Source organism: Labeo rohita, chromosome 6, assembly GCF_022985175.1.
Source record: "Labeo rohita strain BAU-BD-2019 chromosome 6, IGBB_LRoh.1.0, whole genome shotgun sequence".
NCBI classification, from domain to species: domain Eukaryota; kingdom Metazoa; phylum Chordata; class Actinopteri; order Cypriniformes; family Cyprinidae; genus Labeo; species Labeo rohita.
In genome coordinates, this window is record NC_066874.1 from 11,608,080 (window position 1) to 11,624,916 (window position 16,837).

A 16,837-nucleotide genomic window follows, 5' to 3' on the forward strand; every position below is an offset into this window, starting at 1 on the left:
TTACATCACTGATGCTTTAGCATCAATTTTAATATATGGGATTATGCTTTAGATCATAGTTTTTCAACTGATGGCAGAGAAATTCACAGCTTAATAAGACACACATTTCAATAACCCCCCAAAAACATTCCAAACGTTCAAAATAAAAACTATATTTTTCTATAAATACAGACAAATACTAAAAAAATTTTCAAAGATGTTATATGGCTTCTTGTTAACAAAGTGTAGTGAACCTTTCTGCAGACTGATTTTAAAAGCGTAGGTCTGTGTTTGAATCAATAAAAGGTCTTAAGTTCAAATCAATGAATGTATAATAGGTGTGGAGACACATTTAATTCTTTGACATGATCTGTACTATATGGCGTTATGTAATCCATCCCCCATCCCTACTTTCTAGTAGGTAAAGAATTTTTTTTTTTTAATTGGTTAACTGCCTATTTGCATGGTGTGGATAGCAGCCAAAGTGATATGTGTTAGCAAAGAAAAGATTCAAAAGATTTACACATTCAATGATATCTTATCCATCATACATATTTATGCAAATAACTTTCCTGCTGACGGATCATCAGAAAAACAACTCGTACAGTGATGCATCTGTACACTAGATGCATGATGTAACTTTTGGTGCTCTGGTGGTAATGAATAAATCTGCATGCTTCTTGTGAAGAACATTTTAGCCAGAGCTACTTCTATCTGTTTATAGATATAAAGGTCATGCAGGTACTGGACTTCTTCAGCAGGGATTGTTCCAACAGGTCTAAAATAGTCTGAATATAAACACTTATTATAGGCTCACCATAATGATTCCGGGTAAGACAAAAACACACTGTATTATAAAGCTGAGACTCAGCATTTTGGTGTGAGATCATGTTACACTTTTGAAAGATTTATAGTGAACCTTAAACTTAGGCTAACCTTAGGCTATTTGGTTTGGGTTTTCAAGGTAGTATTTACATTGAAAGTGATATAGTTAATAGTTACTCTAAAAATGTTTAGCTTCTCTTGAGTGTTAATCTGAATAATAAGGCACCCAACCAGCTGAAAAGCTCTGCTTTAGAATATGATGGGGAGAGTGCTAATGCAATGCTTCATCCTGGTCTTTATGTGTGTGTCTGTTCCAGTAAGCTGAAGCCAGCAGATAAGGACCGTCGGCTGTCTGTGGAGGTTTGGGACTGGGACAGAACCACCCGTAATGATTTCATGGGCTCAATGTCTTTTGGTGTGTCCGAGCTCATGAAATCCTCAGTGTGTGGATGGTAAGGATTTATCTCTTTCTAACTGACCCATGTAAGTATCTAGTAGGAAAAAGTTGCGGTCACTTGTTCAACAGTCATTTCCTGCTGTTATGGGATGTCTCATTAGTTAAAAACCAGCATCCATAAAGGTAGTGAATTATATTATAAGCCTACTGAAGCTATCTTTGTGTAACAAAGAGACCAAATTGATGTTGTTGTTCACATAGTCTCTTAAAATTGTACTAATATTTAAATGTAAAAATGACACAGCAATGTCAAAACATATGCCAAAAATAATTATATTATTTGGAGAAAAAAAATTGCTTTTTAGACTCTAAACAGAATAAATCCTAAGTAAACAGAACTGTAGGGACTTAGAATGTGCTTTGATGAATACCATATACACCATCATAACATGTGGCATCTTTTTACCTGTGATGCAGGTATAAAATGTTAAACCAGGAGGAGGGGGAGTACTACAATGTGCCCATTCCAGATGAAGATGATGAGAATACAGAGCTCCGACAGAAGTTTGAGGTGACTGTTTTATTACCCTTATGTACAAACATCACAAATTTCTCCTGTGCTTCTTTAGGAAAACTATTTTGGACACAAATGAAAAAAGAATTTTGTTTGTGTCAAGATTAAAAAGAGATCAACCTGAGGCTGAACCAATAGTAAATTAGTCTTTTTATTTTCCAAATGCTAACAATAAGCTCTTGCTAATTAATCATAAATAATGAGAACTGAATCATTACTTTTAGAATAATTATTTTGTCTTTAATGACTACAGTAGGTAGAATGAGCAGGTTGGCAAATGCCATAAATAAATTATTAGAGTGACCCTCAGGCCTAAAGACTTCTGAGAGACAAAATAATGTTTAGTTTGAAAAACCTTGTTATTATTTCCAGAACAGCATGTTGTAACTTCCAAATTGTATGTCTGTTTAGCAGGTTAGCTAGAGCTGATCTGTCTCTATATTAGCTGTTGCTTTTATATGTCTGTCAGATATTTTGTTGCACTGGAAACATGATTAGGAGATATTAATATTTCATCTGCTTGTAGCTTTCCTGAGACACACACTGTACACATAGAAATATATTATAGCTGCCTTGGAGCTGTTTGTGTCTACGTGACCCATAAAACATTTAAAGCCAGTCGCACACTAGACGAGAAACGCATTGCCATTCTATCACCATCGGCTGTATGAATAGGTTTTCTTGTAATTCCTTGTTTTGCCAGATGATGGCAGCCATAACTTATCTTATTATTTTTTTCTGTTTTAGCATTTGTAGATGATGTTGAATCCAACCAGCATATATCAGTCAGTGCTTGAGGAGCTAATCATAACCAAACTCTCTTTTATTGAGAATTAGATCAACATTATCTATTGTGAGAAGGAGAGTGGAAGTTCTATAGTTAGTTTCTGTTGTTTCTGTCTGTTTCGGCTATAGCTTCATTAAGTGCTGTGGGTTAAATATAGCCATAGCCTTTTAAGCAGACAAAGGAATGGAATGGAAAATATAGATTTTTCAACTATTTGATGTAGGATTTCAATTGCCAGTGTCTCACTCGCTAATATATTTTTTTTCTTACAAAGGCTGTGCATGAAAATATCGTTTCTATGACAAAGACACATCTAATACATTTAAGGTTTCATTCAGTTTATTACAACACTGTGTTCGCGCAGATTTACTTGTTCATAAATCAGATTCAGAGCCAGTTCAGAATTCAGAGGCAGCTGTTTATTATGCCACCCCTCTGTCATTTTTAATCAGTGTGTGACAGACCTCTGACTGAAGAGGGCAAGATTTCATCAAAAACAGTCGGCAGGTGAGAAACTCCCTACTGAAAGTTCATACGAGTTGAGATGCCCCATTTACCCAGCCTTTCCAAATTGCATCCACATACTGAGTAGTCAGACTTGGGGACATATCTTTGTCAGATATGTCCATGATTTTGGGTGGAAAGATTATATAAATATTGTCTTTTCCTTTTCACGCGTATGTGTGTTACATGTCTGCATGTATATCTTTGTTTACCCCTCTCATGTGGTTTCAGGATCAGACATTAGAGGACCTTGAGCAGGTGCGTGTCAGCAGGAGCGTGCAAATGTGTGTGTTGATTGGCTGGTTGGTTTTATGCCCGTTTCATCTGCATCGTTTTTTTATGAAATGGTCACTACATGAATGCAGCTTCATTTTGAAGTATGTGAAAGTGTGAAGACCTCTCGCAGAGAATACTTGTTGTATGTGCCTGCTTATGGGGCAGTGATAGGTTTGTGATAGTGACATAGAGGTACGGTATGCATAGACTTGGGAATGAATTTTGATGCAGGATGCTTGAAGAGACATCCCATTTTTGGAAGCAAAATACACTTGCATATAGACCTAACAGCTCAGTAAACAAAGGTAATTGTCAAAAAAAACAAAACAAAAAAAACACAATGCCCTCAATACTTTAACCTTCTGGTATTCCTCACTTAGGGGTCACAATGATGATCCTTGGTATTATTGTACTGTATTGTACTATAATATGTAGATTTTTTTTTTTTTTTTTTAATTTCATGGTACTACACAACATTTACCTCGAAATTAAGAATAATTTATTCCTATACAAAATTATACAAAAATGTTAATAATATGTTCAGTTAATCCAGTAAGTTAAAAATAAAGCAAAAGTATTTGAAATCCAGTGCATGGAAGCAGATTATTGCTATCCTGTGGGAGAAATATAGCAAATCATATGTAGGTTTAACTACTAGCTGCCTGTGTAGCCATATATGCTATATATGGCTGTGTCTTCTGTAGTCATTTTCAGAGATAATTACTTTTTTTATTAGATTTTTTCATATATATATTTTTCATATACACTACCGTTCAAAAGTTTGGGGTCAGTAAGACTTGTAATAGTCTTTAAAGAAGTCTCTTATGCTCATCAAGGCTGCATTTATTTGATTAAAAATATAGAAAAAAAACAGTAATATTGCAAAATGTTTTTACAATATAAAAAAATGTTTTTTATTTTAACATACTTTAAAATAGAATTTATTCCTGTGATGAAAAGCTGAATTTTTATCAGCTTTTACTCCAGTCTTAAGTGTCACATGACCCTTCAGAAATCATTCTAATATGCTGATTTATTATTAGAATGATCAATGTTGGATAATATCAACAGTTGTGCTGCCAAATATTTTTTGGAACCTGTGATTTTTTTTTTTTTTTTTTTTTTTTTTCAGGATTCTTTCATGAATAACAAGTTTAAAAAGTACAGTGTTTATTCAAAATATAAATATTTTATAACAATGTAAATTATTTATTATTAACTTTTAATAAACTTTTAATTATTAACTTAATACATCCTTGGTGAATAAAAGTATTAATTTCTTAAAAAAAAAAAAAGAAAAAAAGAAACAATAAAAATGTACTGACCCCAAACTTTTGAACGGTAGTGTATATATATATTTTTGTTTTTGTTTTTGTTTTTGTTTTGTTTTGTTTTGTTTTTTTTTTTGTTGTTGTTTTTTTCATCATGGCTGAACTTTAGATTTTACCCCCAAATTGCTCTGTATTTTTCATATGCCCCAGTAATTTCCTTTGGCAGTCATTTTTCATAGTGAAAGTGTAACTATTTTTTAAGACATTAATCATTTAATTAATTGTGTCCAATCCACATATTTGTTGTGTGTTTATATAGCAACTACAAAAAGGTCAGCAAGTTTTGTACCATTCTGTTAAAACAAAAATGAAAAAATCAAAATGTAAAAAAAAAAAAATCTTTTGGTCTAAAATTATAGAACACCACTCAAGGGTTAAAGCCTCCTTTCTCTTACAGCACTAATGAAGGCCCTTTATTAGGGCATCAGTGTCTTCGTCATCCAGCGATTTCTGATTCATTGTAGTATAATCATGTCTTAAATGGCACAGCATGGAAAAAAGTTTTCCCAGATGAAGTAGCTAAGATTTGAAAATGTGAGATGTGAAAACGTGCTTGGAGTCATTTCGCTTCTTTCTTATCAGTGATGTCTCTAAGAATTTTCAGCTGGAGTTTGAGTCGGCCTCTATCACAGTGTTTTTGTGAGGGAGTTTCCCCCTGAGAACAGCTACCTTCATACCATCTTGATCCAATCTTATGTAAAATTCATCATAAAACTTGCATTGTCGTGAGTATCACCACTTTGTGCCTCTGGCTCTGATGGCTCTGCCTAATGGATTGAGGTCTAAGTCACCTGGTCTGTCCCACTGTAGAGACATTGTGTAATATATTTTCCACCACTGCATAATCTTGAAGTTCTTCTATGCACCATCTAAGCAAGTCATTACACTCCAAGGCAACCCAGTACACTGGCTTTTATATTCCTTTCATTCCTAACCACCAGCCTGGAGGGCTCAAAAGCTGTTTAACAAAACAGAGCACTAAAGAGGGTTCTTCACTACAGAGATTCCTTATAGAGGTCTTCAATCTTTGCTCTGGTGTTTCTCCTCACTGTCATTCTATAGCTGCTCCGAAGGGTTACAAACTTGCTTGACAGAAAATTTCCATATTCACTATCTCATCTGACACGTCGCTATTATGGCAACAACTTCATCACAATCAAACTCTGACTTACAGAGTTTGGATAACTTTCCTATCAACCCAAGTAATGCCCTAAACAGGACCTCTTAAGTGGTTGGCACAATGTGCAAATGGAACTTCTGAAAATTGTCTCAATATATTATTGGCTCCATACATTCCGTAGGAAGGTAGGTTACACAAAGTCAGATATTTTTAAATGAAAAATGTGTTTTGCGCTGCTTTGTACTTTGAGCTCAAGGCCGCCCAGTCTAGCTTGGCAGAGAATCTTGGCCCGCTGACTGACTTTTGCATGGGCACTACCCAGAATTCATCAAGAAGGCAGATTTAGAATGAGCCTTGTTGTCTATGGATTGTGTTACAGGGTATTGGTAGGAATTGCAGATGATGCTGAAAAGGATTATGCTTTATTCAGCTTCATCTCAAAAAGGTTAATGGACCTTAGTCAGGGTAGATACAATACCATTCATTTTTTGTTCACAAATGTTAGCCATGAAGTCTGTTCAAGAGGTTGTAAGGTTTTGTTTTCATTTGTTGAGCTGACGCAACATTGAAAATATGTGTAAATATGTGTACCAAAACAATTCCCAGTGGCCAACTTTGACAAACATTCTGTCAAATTTAGACTTAATATAATTAAGACTGAGTGGACTGTGCATTTATCTCTATCACAGCCTCATTTTCATTTTCATAGAATCCACCCAGACTGAGGTCTATTTACATGACAGAAAACATGTACCAGCTCCATCTTAATTGCGTATGGGATTCAAAGTGCATCGTGGGAAGATCCTGCCTTTTAGTTCTGGCTTGTTTTTACAGCTATTGTATGTCTGTGTGCAGAAAGCCAAATTGGGTCCAACCAAAAAAAAATATCACTCCTTTGGATGACAGTGGGTCTACCTTACCCTCAAGCAGTTTGGACAGTGTCAAGCTCACAGACTTTAATTTCTTGGCAGTATTGGGAAAAGGCAGTTTTGGAAAGGTGAGTTTACAATCACTTCCCCATTATTAGATGTTTTAATAATTGCATACCATTCTTTACTCACAATTGGCTCTCCCTTTCATATGGAGTGTGTATAATTGAGCTTTTTTATCTCCATAATCTTGAAAGACACTCTCTTACTTAATTTTAAAATGATTGTTAAATCAACAGAATTTTAATTTTTTGGTAATTGTAATTATAAATGGTTTCTACTTTACCTTTAAATGTAAACATATTATTTGTATACTTTTGTTTACTGTTTGTTTGTCATTTCATGTATGTAGAAATTTTATACTGTGTGATTTTGGGTGTTGCCTATCTTGCCCTGGTTTTCTTGCCAACCTGGTAGATAAAAAAGATGTGTTTTCAAAATAAGAGGAAATTATGCTCTTTTTTAGTGAAATTGGTATATTTTAGGCTAGCTAATGAGCTTTTGCTGTTTTCCATTCTCAGGTGATGCTGGCTGAGATGAAGTCTACTGATGAACTTTATGCTATAAAGATCCTAAAGAAGGATGTGGTCATTCAGGATGATGATGTTGAATGCACCATGGTGGAGAAGCGGGTTCTGGCTCAGCAGGACAAACCTCCATTCCTCACCCTGCTTCACTCCTGCTTTCAGACTGTGGTGAGGAACTCTCTCTTTAAATTAACATTTATGCATTTGGTAGGCACTTTTGTTCAAAGTTATTTACTTTACATTCCAGTAAGTACATATCACTGCATTTTCCAACAGAAATGAACACCAGTGGTGGTAAAACAACAAGCACTTGTAATCGGTTTCGTACACAGTTATTATTACATATGTTCGCTTTCTGGTGTTGTGGCCAATTCTGACCACTGCCAGATAACTGTCCCCCTATTCTTAGTAGGTTTAGGGTTAGTTGTGGGGGGTGGAGTTAGGATTAGGCAATGAGAGGGGGTAATAATTTGGCAGAGGGTCGAAAATGGGCACAACACCAGATGTAACGCACTTGCTTGGCACAGAATTGGACTTGGGGTGCAGAATTTTTAGGAACTCACAATGAAAGAGCTGAAAGATGAGAGATCAAAAAATAAGCTAAAACGGCATGCTTGCAATTGTGTTTTTATATCTCATTTGCTTTTGTTCATACTATCGGATAGGTTTAGGTGTAGTGCAGGATGGTACATTACTTTAAAACATCATAGAGCATTACAGTTATAGCGCCACTTAACAGACATTTTAAGTCAGAACTGCTTTGACACATACAAACGTTACATAAAACATACCATATGTACGTTCATCTGTTCCAGGGGAAAAAAGAACACTCTTTAAGCGCAACTCAGTGCACATTTCACATCGAATATGTCACGGAACGTGCATGCCGCTAAATATTTTGCATCTTACCAAAAAGTTGTAAAGTGGCACTGATTTCACACACTGCGGCCACAGAACTGTGCTCAAAAACCTTATAAATGTTATTTTTGAATGATAGGCCCCCTCTAAGGCAGAGTTGCTCAGTATGAGGAGATCTGTCAAATTAAATGAATATTGCGTGGACGTGTGACACGCCACGCAATTACAGAGACATACAACTCATTAGTACCAACTAGTTGCCAATTTCTTTCAAAAGTCTTATAGACCTTGAGGGCGATGAGTTAAACATACCAACAGATTTTTGTTCCGATTGGCCTCGTTAACCTTGTCTACTAGGTGCTCAAAAATTCATTTGCCGATGGAGCCATGTTTTATGATATATGCAAATGTCCCCATTTGCCCCACTTGTGGCACTTCAGACAAAGACACTGCATACCAATATTCAACTCCATCGGACTTGGTTGCATAGTTATAGCCATTTTTTCCCGTTATAGCACCACCAACCGGCCAAACTACACTTTTTTTTTTACTGTGACGTCATATTGAAGTGTTCCGTGTTTTATGAAAATATCTCTTTGCGTTGAAGAGTTACAGGGGTTTCAGTAAAAGTAGCTCCGCCCCTTACAGACATTTTGACATCCTTCGCGACTCTCCAGAGAATCTTTCTGTTTTGTGCCCATCGGGTAAAAAACCTAGGAGTAGTTCGAAATACCCCAAAATTTCACAACAAAAATTGACGATGAAATCCAAGGCATGTGTTTTGACCGTTGTGAGCCAAGGATTCCAACAATATAAGACACTTAAGCCTGTGACTAACGGTTTAGAACTTATGAGCGATTTCTTACTTTTGATTGCTGTAGCGCTACTGTCAGGCCAGTTGGAGTAAGCCTTGCGGTTACGACTTACGGTTTGGTCAGCCCAATTACTTTTAGTAGAATGCTGATTTGTAAACTTTTTAACAATTACAAAAGTAAATAGTTTCAATTGTTTAAAAAAGTAAATTGTGTAAATTGGGTTTCAGTGCAACGTGCTTAAACCCCTACTAATAATTCAACAAACTAAAGGCAGCAAGTAAAAAAATGTAGCCGCCCACACATAACTTGGCAACTTTGAAAACAAACAGAAGCCTATGTTAACCAGTTGCTATGGCTGTGGGCTAAATGGTAATCCCACTAATGGCACTCGTAAACCTTGGTGGGTTTTTCCTTACCCAAATGTATTTGCATTATTACAAATATGTAGACATAAAGAGAGCAAAATAAATAATACAGTAAAGCAGCATACAGCATATATTTAAAAATAATAATAATTAATTAATTATATGGCAATTACATACATTTGAAATGTTTTACTGCTGAAGACACATTTAATTCAAATTCTATTTAAAGAGTGTTTATGCACAGAGCATGTAAACTGACAAGTAAATAAGAGGGATCCATTTACAGGAGATTTTAATAAAGACAATACCCATAATCAACAATTGAACAGCACAAAATCAAAATCCCTAGGTAACAGTCCAACAGAAGGCAAACAAACACTACACAGGCAATAGTGACCTCTAATGGTGAGGTGACAGTACCACTGTTTTTATAACAGAGAAAGAGAACTCTTTTTTGCCCCCATTTGCAGTCTGGAGGAGTTGACACTAGTTGAAGAAAGCCATCTGCAGATTTGGGTCATTTGGAGTTGACACATTTCACTAAAAATCATGTAGAGTACGATGGTGACTCATGACTCAGGTTTTTTTTTTACTGTAACCATTTACAAAGATGCCAAGTGTTTTAAAACTATTATTAAACAACAGAAGTGCATTTTTGCTTTCAGACAAGGCCAGCATTAAAGTTAGTCTAAACAGTTTTATATATGTAGTTGATTTTACTGTTTGTTTGTTTGTTTGTTTGTTTGTTTTTTCATAGGATCGTCTGTATTTTGTGATGGAGTATGTTAATGGTGGGGATCTGATGTACCACATCCAGCAAGTGGGCAAATTTAAGGAGCCCCAAGCAGTGTAAGCCACTCTCTCATTGTGTTTTTGTGTTTACAGTATGTATTACTGGATTTGGACTTTAAAGCATTTATCAATTTATGTGTGTTTGTAGGTGAGTTTATGTAAAATAATCTGCTTGTTGCAGGTTCTACGCTGCAGAGATTGCTGTTGGACTTTTTTTCTTGCACAAGAAAGGAATCATATACAGGTGAACACACATAAACTACACATTCCAATCCACATTCAGACCTTTCTTTCAATAGTTTCAAAGTGTAAGCTATTTGGCTGTAAATAGGAAATTGACTATAATAATTTAGAAATCAATAATTGGCATTTATGGCACTAGGGTACAAAGAAGGGCCTGAAACTTGTAAGCTATTTTATCATAAGTATATTTTGGGGTGTTTAAAACCCGGATTTTGTGTGATTCATGCAATTAAGCAGTAAACACCAAAATTTTTTACAAATCTAATAAATCTAGTGAAAATGTAATGGACAGAATGTATAATCCTAATATCACTAATACATATCATTAAAGCAATAAATAACATTAAAAATAAATAAATGAATAAATGAAATAAATAAACAAACAAACAACCAAAAGAACTATGCCATTCTCCAGTCACAAGTAACATGGTTGCAGATTTTGCCTAAATTAATCAGTCAGTAAGGGATAGCTAGTTTGACACCGAATGTTGGTATTGTATATTTGTATTTTATTTGTATTTTACATCACTTTGTACAATTATTTGTCTTTCCAGTAAAGGATCCAAAATAGTGTCATTTCTTGAAGGTAAAATTTTAAGGAAAATGCTATAATGATATAAAGCATGTGCACAATGTGGTAAGATAACATTTGCACATATTGTTTACTGCGACAATGTCATGTGTTATTTTAGTTTTTAGATACATTTGTAAACGTCATTTTTGTATCTAATGCATTAAAAAACATCATGGTAATGTATTTGTGAAAAGTGCCATGACTCCTCAGATAACATTCATAAAATACTAAATCACTATTTAGCCCAACCTACAACCAGGAATTCACTTAATTCAGTCTCTCTTTAGGAACTAAACCCAGTGATTTGGCTTGTTTTTCTTTGAGCGACTAAATTGGCCTAGGGAAATAGAGCAAACAGATGAACTGACGTCAGCAGGAATGAAAGAGACAGAGACCTTGTTTCAGAAAAAAAGATAAATGCTGCAGTTGCTTTTACATGAACTGAAATGAACTACATATTTGTTGTGCTTATGTGTGAGGAAAAAAGAGCAAGATGAGTTTTGTTTAAATATATTTATATATAAAAATATTTAAACAAGAAGACAAACATCTTTTTTCAGTAACCCCATCCTCTAATTTTCAGTTTTACCCTGTCGATAGTAACAGACTACAATGTTATTTTTTTATCACTTTCAGAGATCTAAAATTAGATAATGTCATGCTGGATGCAGAGGGTCACATTAAGATTGCAGACTTCGGTATGTGCAAGGAGAACATTGTGGACGGTGTGACCACCCGTACATTTTGTGGAACGCCAGACTACATCGCTCCAGAGGTGAGTGACGGAGCATATTTCCTGCGGGCAATACCAATCCTCCCAGATTGAAAGATAGCGCTAAACGTAAATGCAGTACCTCCTCAAAAAAAATTTTGGATGGTAAAATAATCCACAGGACAAAAATATTTTTTTACAGTAACACTGTCCAGCAGCCATATCAGCAATTACAGAAGGAGACAGTGTCTCTTTTTCCTTCCCATGAGCTCAGTGAATTCTAAATGACTCACTAAGGGTTGCTGCAGTTGGTTGGTTTTTAAATGAAACTGTATAAACAAAAATACTAAGTAAATATTTTGCTTCCCAATTTAAAAAAACTACCAAATGCTACTGATTTTAAACAAAGTTTCAGGAGAAGTGATGTAATTTAATCCTGTCAGTCATTATTCAAAAATAAATTGCAGCTTATCTCCTGACTGTCTTCTTGTCCTTTTGCCCATTTAATATTTTTCTATGGACCCTTTTCACATTTCAGAAGAAAAGGGTTCTCTGAAGTGGACTTTGTCATTGTTGGGTAAACTTCTGATGGTGAATGGAAACTACAACAAATAAAATTTTTGTGTTCCCATTTTGCTCCAAAAGCAATTGAATAAATCCACAATGGTGCTTCTACAACTTTACAAAAGAGGGATCAAATATAGAGAGAATAATGACATTGCTCAGAAGAGAGAAAGATGTCAAATTTGCCATCAGTCCCTCAACAGCTGCATTAGAAATTAGTTTTCTGTAGGGGAGAGTGGGGTAAGTTGAGCCAGTGGGTAAGTTGACCCACCCCCTGTATCTTGGCAACTGTACACTTTTACTGTCATGTAACTATGTATTTTGGAATCACACATCATTCTGCCAGACTGTGAAAAGGAGAAACACAGTTGTCGACAGGAGTCGAAGGAGATGATAGTTCCCAAAGGTCGTTGCATTAACAGGTAGATGCGTTACAATCCACACTGTAGTCAGTGGATGATTCGTTGAATTAGTAATTTGTTAATTTGTTAGTTAGTCAGGTAAATCATAGAATATTTAGCAGTTTTCACATGTTAATTCTTGTAATTAAGTCTATTTCCCATTATAATAATTATAAAACTTGTGTTGATACTTGTAATCTATAACACATCATGTTTATAATATTTTATTAAAACCATATTATTAGTAGGCCTATAAATAGTTAAAAAATAATATAAATGTTCTAAATGAGTTGTTTATTAGTATACAATATAGATTTATGCTGTAAAATATTAAATTAAATGTCTAATACTTAGAGGGTAAGATGAGCAATTTTTTACTTATGTGGTCCTCAAGGTAAGGGAAAATGATGCAAAAGTACAATGAAAGTATTCCTATAATTTATCTTATATTTTAATATTAACAAGCATCCACCCCTTTAGTGCCCCTTTTTTGGTTTGGGCCACTGCCCCTCAGAATCTCTGTGCACAGCGACGTATAAAACCATGCAAATCATTTAACTAGCATTGGTAAGCTAGCTAGTGTTTTTTTCCCCCAATATGCCAGCTATGGGACAAAGTGAGCCAAATGCTGTGGGATAAGTTGAGCCAACACTTTAATTTACCCCACCATAAGGCACTGAAGTTAAGTTAAATCTCTGAAGTATAAACTGGTATTTTGATAATAATATGCATATGGTATTTTGATAATGTAATATTATGCAACTGATTAAGTTAAGTTTTGGGAAGGTTAAAACTGCTGTGTTCAACACTGGCATTTTTTCATAGTTTCATAAATAAAAAAATAAAAAAAAATAAAAAAAAAATTGGAAATTAAACTTAATTTGATTGGTTTTATTTTAAGTTTGCTTTAAGAAAAGAAATATGACTGTAAAATTAAATTTGATCATTCAAATTTTTTAAAACAGGTAAAACATCTTTAAAATTTCACGTGGGTTTGAATCAGATTCAATCAGATGGTCTGTTTACTCCCACATGGTGCATCTTGCCCACTGGAAACAGTAAACTTTTTTACAAGAAATCATATTTTTAGAACCCTTTGTCACAGATACATTTAGACAATTTAAAATTATAGGAAACATCCTTAAATGACTTTAGATGCTTTCATTGTACCTGTGCCTCATTTTCCCTTTTCTTAAGGACACATAAGTAAAAAATGGCTCATCTTACCACATTCTCCCCCCTGCGTAACATTTAAAAAAAAAATGAAAATATAAAAATTACTTTTGCTAGATTTGTGATGTTAATAACTGTGGCAATAACAATAAATGGTCCATTGCATTAAATGATGCACCCCAGTAAAACCATATTAAACATTTTGCGGTAATGGAGACCACCACTCCATTTCAAGTGCTTTCTTTCTCCCTTTTTCCCCTCATACAGATCTTTTTATATTCAGAGCAGATCCTAGTTGTCCCCTTTTCTCTGTAGTGAAGCTCTTCTTCTCTTAACTTTACTTCCCAGAGCAGACTTTACCATGAAGATGCCTCCACAAGTGACACATAAGCTTTTACAATGCAGGTTATATGTGGCACTTCATCTCTTCATATTGATGACCTTTATCTGCTCTGACATCCTCAGACACACACTCATAGTTTTTTTTTCTCTCTCTGTCCCGCTCTGTTTTTTCTTCCTCGAATAATCAAACTGTAGTGGCATGACATGACAGTGGGTGGCAGAGTTGTCTCCTACAGCAAGTCTGTAAAAACAATGCTATAAAGGCAGCCACAGTGGTTTTTTTAGACTTCTTCACAGACAAAAAAGCAGATCCTCTGCTTTACCAAACAGGTCGTCCCACGTAACCAGACCTAGAAAGCTGTTGAATTTTTGAAGTAGAAACCAAATCAGTCAGTGTAGGAGTGGCTGTCAAAATTTGTATAGTAATGTCCTTGTCATCATCATCATCATATTCTTACTAGCTCTATTACTAGTCTTGACAGTGACAAGTGACAGTGTTTTTTTTTTTTTTTTTCTACTAGAAATCATAGCAATAAGAGATTAAAGTCAAAATAATAAGAATAAAGTCATAGCATTAGTCAATAAAGTTGAAGCTTTATTCCTTTTTTATTGAAATTACCAGTGTAATTTACTGTTTCCTTGTGTGGCATTAAACACCATCATGTGTGTCTGTATGTTAAAGCTGCAAAATAGTGGCCATTTGTCCTCCACCCTTTTTTGAAAGCATTACTTGCTCTCTCTTTCCGTCTCTTTTGCTGACCTACATATTATGCAGTGGTAATGCGTGTTATCTGGGAACACGCTGCTGCATGCTAACTTGAGTGTAAAGTATGTCAAAGGTAGAGCAGCAGTAACACACATGGCTAAACGTTTGTTACACATTTGTTTTCATATCTTAGTGAGGACCTCCCACTGAGTTCCTAAGATAAGCTAATTTTTTGCGTTGCCAAAAAATACGAGGAATAAACACATGGAGTTTAAATCCAGTGTCTGACTTGAGCCTTTTTACTATCAGTTAAATCTGTTCACTTTTATCACTCACTAAGATTAGATAAACTTATAAAGTGTTATGGAAATTACCAGTGTAAAAATAGCTTTCTATCCATTATTCTGTCACTTGCTCCATCAGTTTGGTTAATAATTAAATTGAGAGATTATATTAGTGGATGATTATTTGTTTTCTCCCCAGCAATTGTTTAGTCTGAAGTTGATATTGGCTCTGCGCACCTCTATTAGCCTGTGTGTATATGGGATGTGTAGTTGAGGGATACGATTTATTAAGTGTGTGTGTGGTCCTCAGTATTTTGAAATATGAGATTCAACATCTAGAGCCACAAACAAAACCTTGAGCGGCTACAGCCATGATCTAGAACTGTCACATAGTATTAGTGTGATGTCACATACAAACACACATACACTGAATGTGCTGTGAACTGCATCAGCTGAGAAAGCTGAATGCAAGCTGTATATGCTGTGTGAAATTCTGCAATATATGATACAAAAAAATAAAAGGTGTGTGTTTTCATTATTGATATTTTAAAGACAAACACTTATACTCTGATGGAATAACAGCATTATAAATAAACAGCACTATTTTTTTTCAGTAACGCATAATCAAATGAATTACTGTTTCCCCTGTTACAACGTCGTTACCCTTACTGACAATAAAATGCAGCATTACTATAATTTGCAGAATTGACACGCTACATGTAAACAATATTCTTTGTTGTATTTTCCTGTCAAAACAGTTCCTTTGGAATTCTTTAGCTTTTTAAGAACTTCTGGTTTCTCCGGTAGTAGGCAGAACTAATGCGCAAACGGCAATCTCATTGGCTGGCGCTCACCTATTATTGCCCCTGTTTTGATTTCATCAAATCAGTTTGAGTGAACGCAGACAATGTGATTAATATTCATGAACCTAGCAGCTTGTTGATCCATGCGTTTTGTATTGTTATTAGTAGTAGAATTTGTAGTAGTTTTGTTATCTTTTCAGTATTATTTTTTATGAGAGATGTCATTACGTTCTTATGGACAACATATGCTTTTCGAATTTGTGTTCCCACATCATTAGCAAGTTTGGATCGCTAAATCTTAAATGACTGTCAGCTAGTGAAATGACATTTGAATCGAGACATCAGCGCTTGTGTTAAAGGGCATGCCAGATGAAGCCTCAATTCGAGGCTTGTTAACGTAGAAGTGCCATTTGTAGAAGCCTCACTTTCTGTCCAGTCATGTGCGCAATTTACTTTGTGTGTCCTAATGTTCAACCTCGAGATTTTACTTTGGGAGTACATTTTTAACCTATTTAATAATTACATTTTTAAATACCCAGTTATACAAATAATATGAAGAATACAAATTATTTCAGGAAAATTAAATATATGGCATATGCAATTAATATATGTGAGCATTATTCTTCTATTACATCATATTGACATTTGTACCGACATTTAATGGCATTGTTCAATGGGTAAAATAATTTATCAGAGTCAGAAATTCAACAAAAAACACACACACACACGGTTAGGCTTTTATTTGTGCATATAACATGGATCGATCTATGGAAATTGTGGTGAATGCTTCTTCCGACCGAGCTTCACAGGCTTTTGGCTGCTTTATTTTTTACTAACCACCAGATCGTGCTGTTTTCGAGACTGTCGAAGCTTTGAATCTTTTCTCTTGAATCTTTTGAATCTAGTCTAAAGTTCTAATTACTAAAGTTTCATGCTAAATTATCAGAATCTAATAT

At 34.9% G+C, this 16,837-nt stretch overlaps 1 protein-coding gene across 1 annotated transcript in view; it reads left to right on the top strand.

Moving 5' to 3' along the window:
• The window catches only part of prkcaa (protein kinase C, alpha, a), a 99,002-nt gene that overhangs the window by 69,034 nt on the left and 13,131 nt on the right, over positions 1-16,837 (top strand). Inside the window, 8 exon segments of the mRNA XM_051112307.1 lie at positions 1,122-1,256; positions 1,679-1,772; positions 6,649-6,671; positions 6,673-6,790; positions 7,244-7,417; positions 10,045-10,136; positions 10,261-10,323; positions 11,533-11,671. Of these exon segments, the coding sequence (XP_050968264.1) occupies positions 1,122-1,256; positions 1,679-1,772; positions 6,649-6,671; positions 6,673-6,790; positions 7,244-7,417; positions 10,045-10,136; positions 10,261-10,323; positions 11,533-11,671 (838 nt within the window).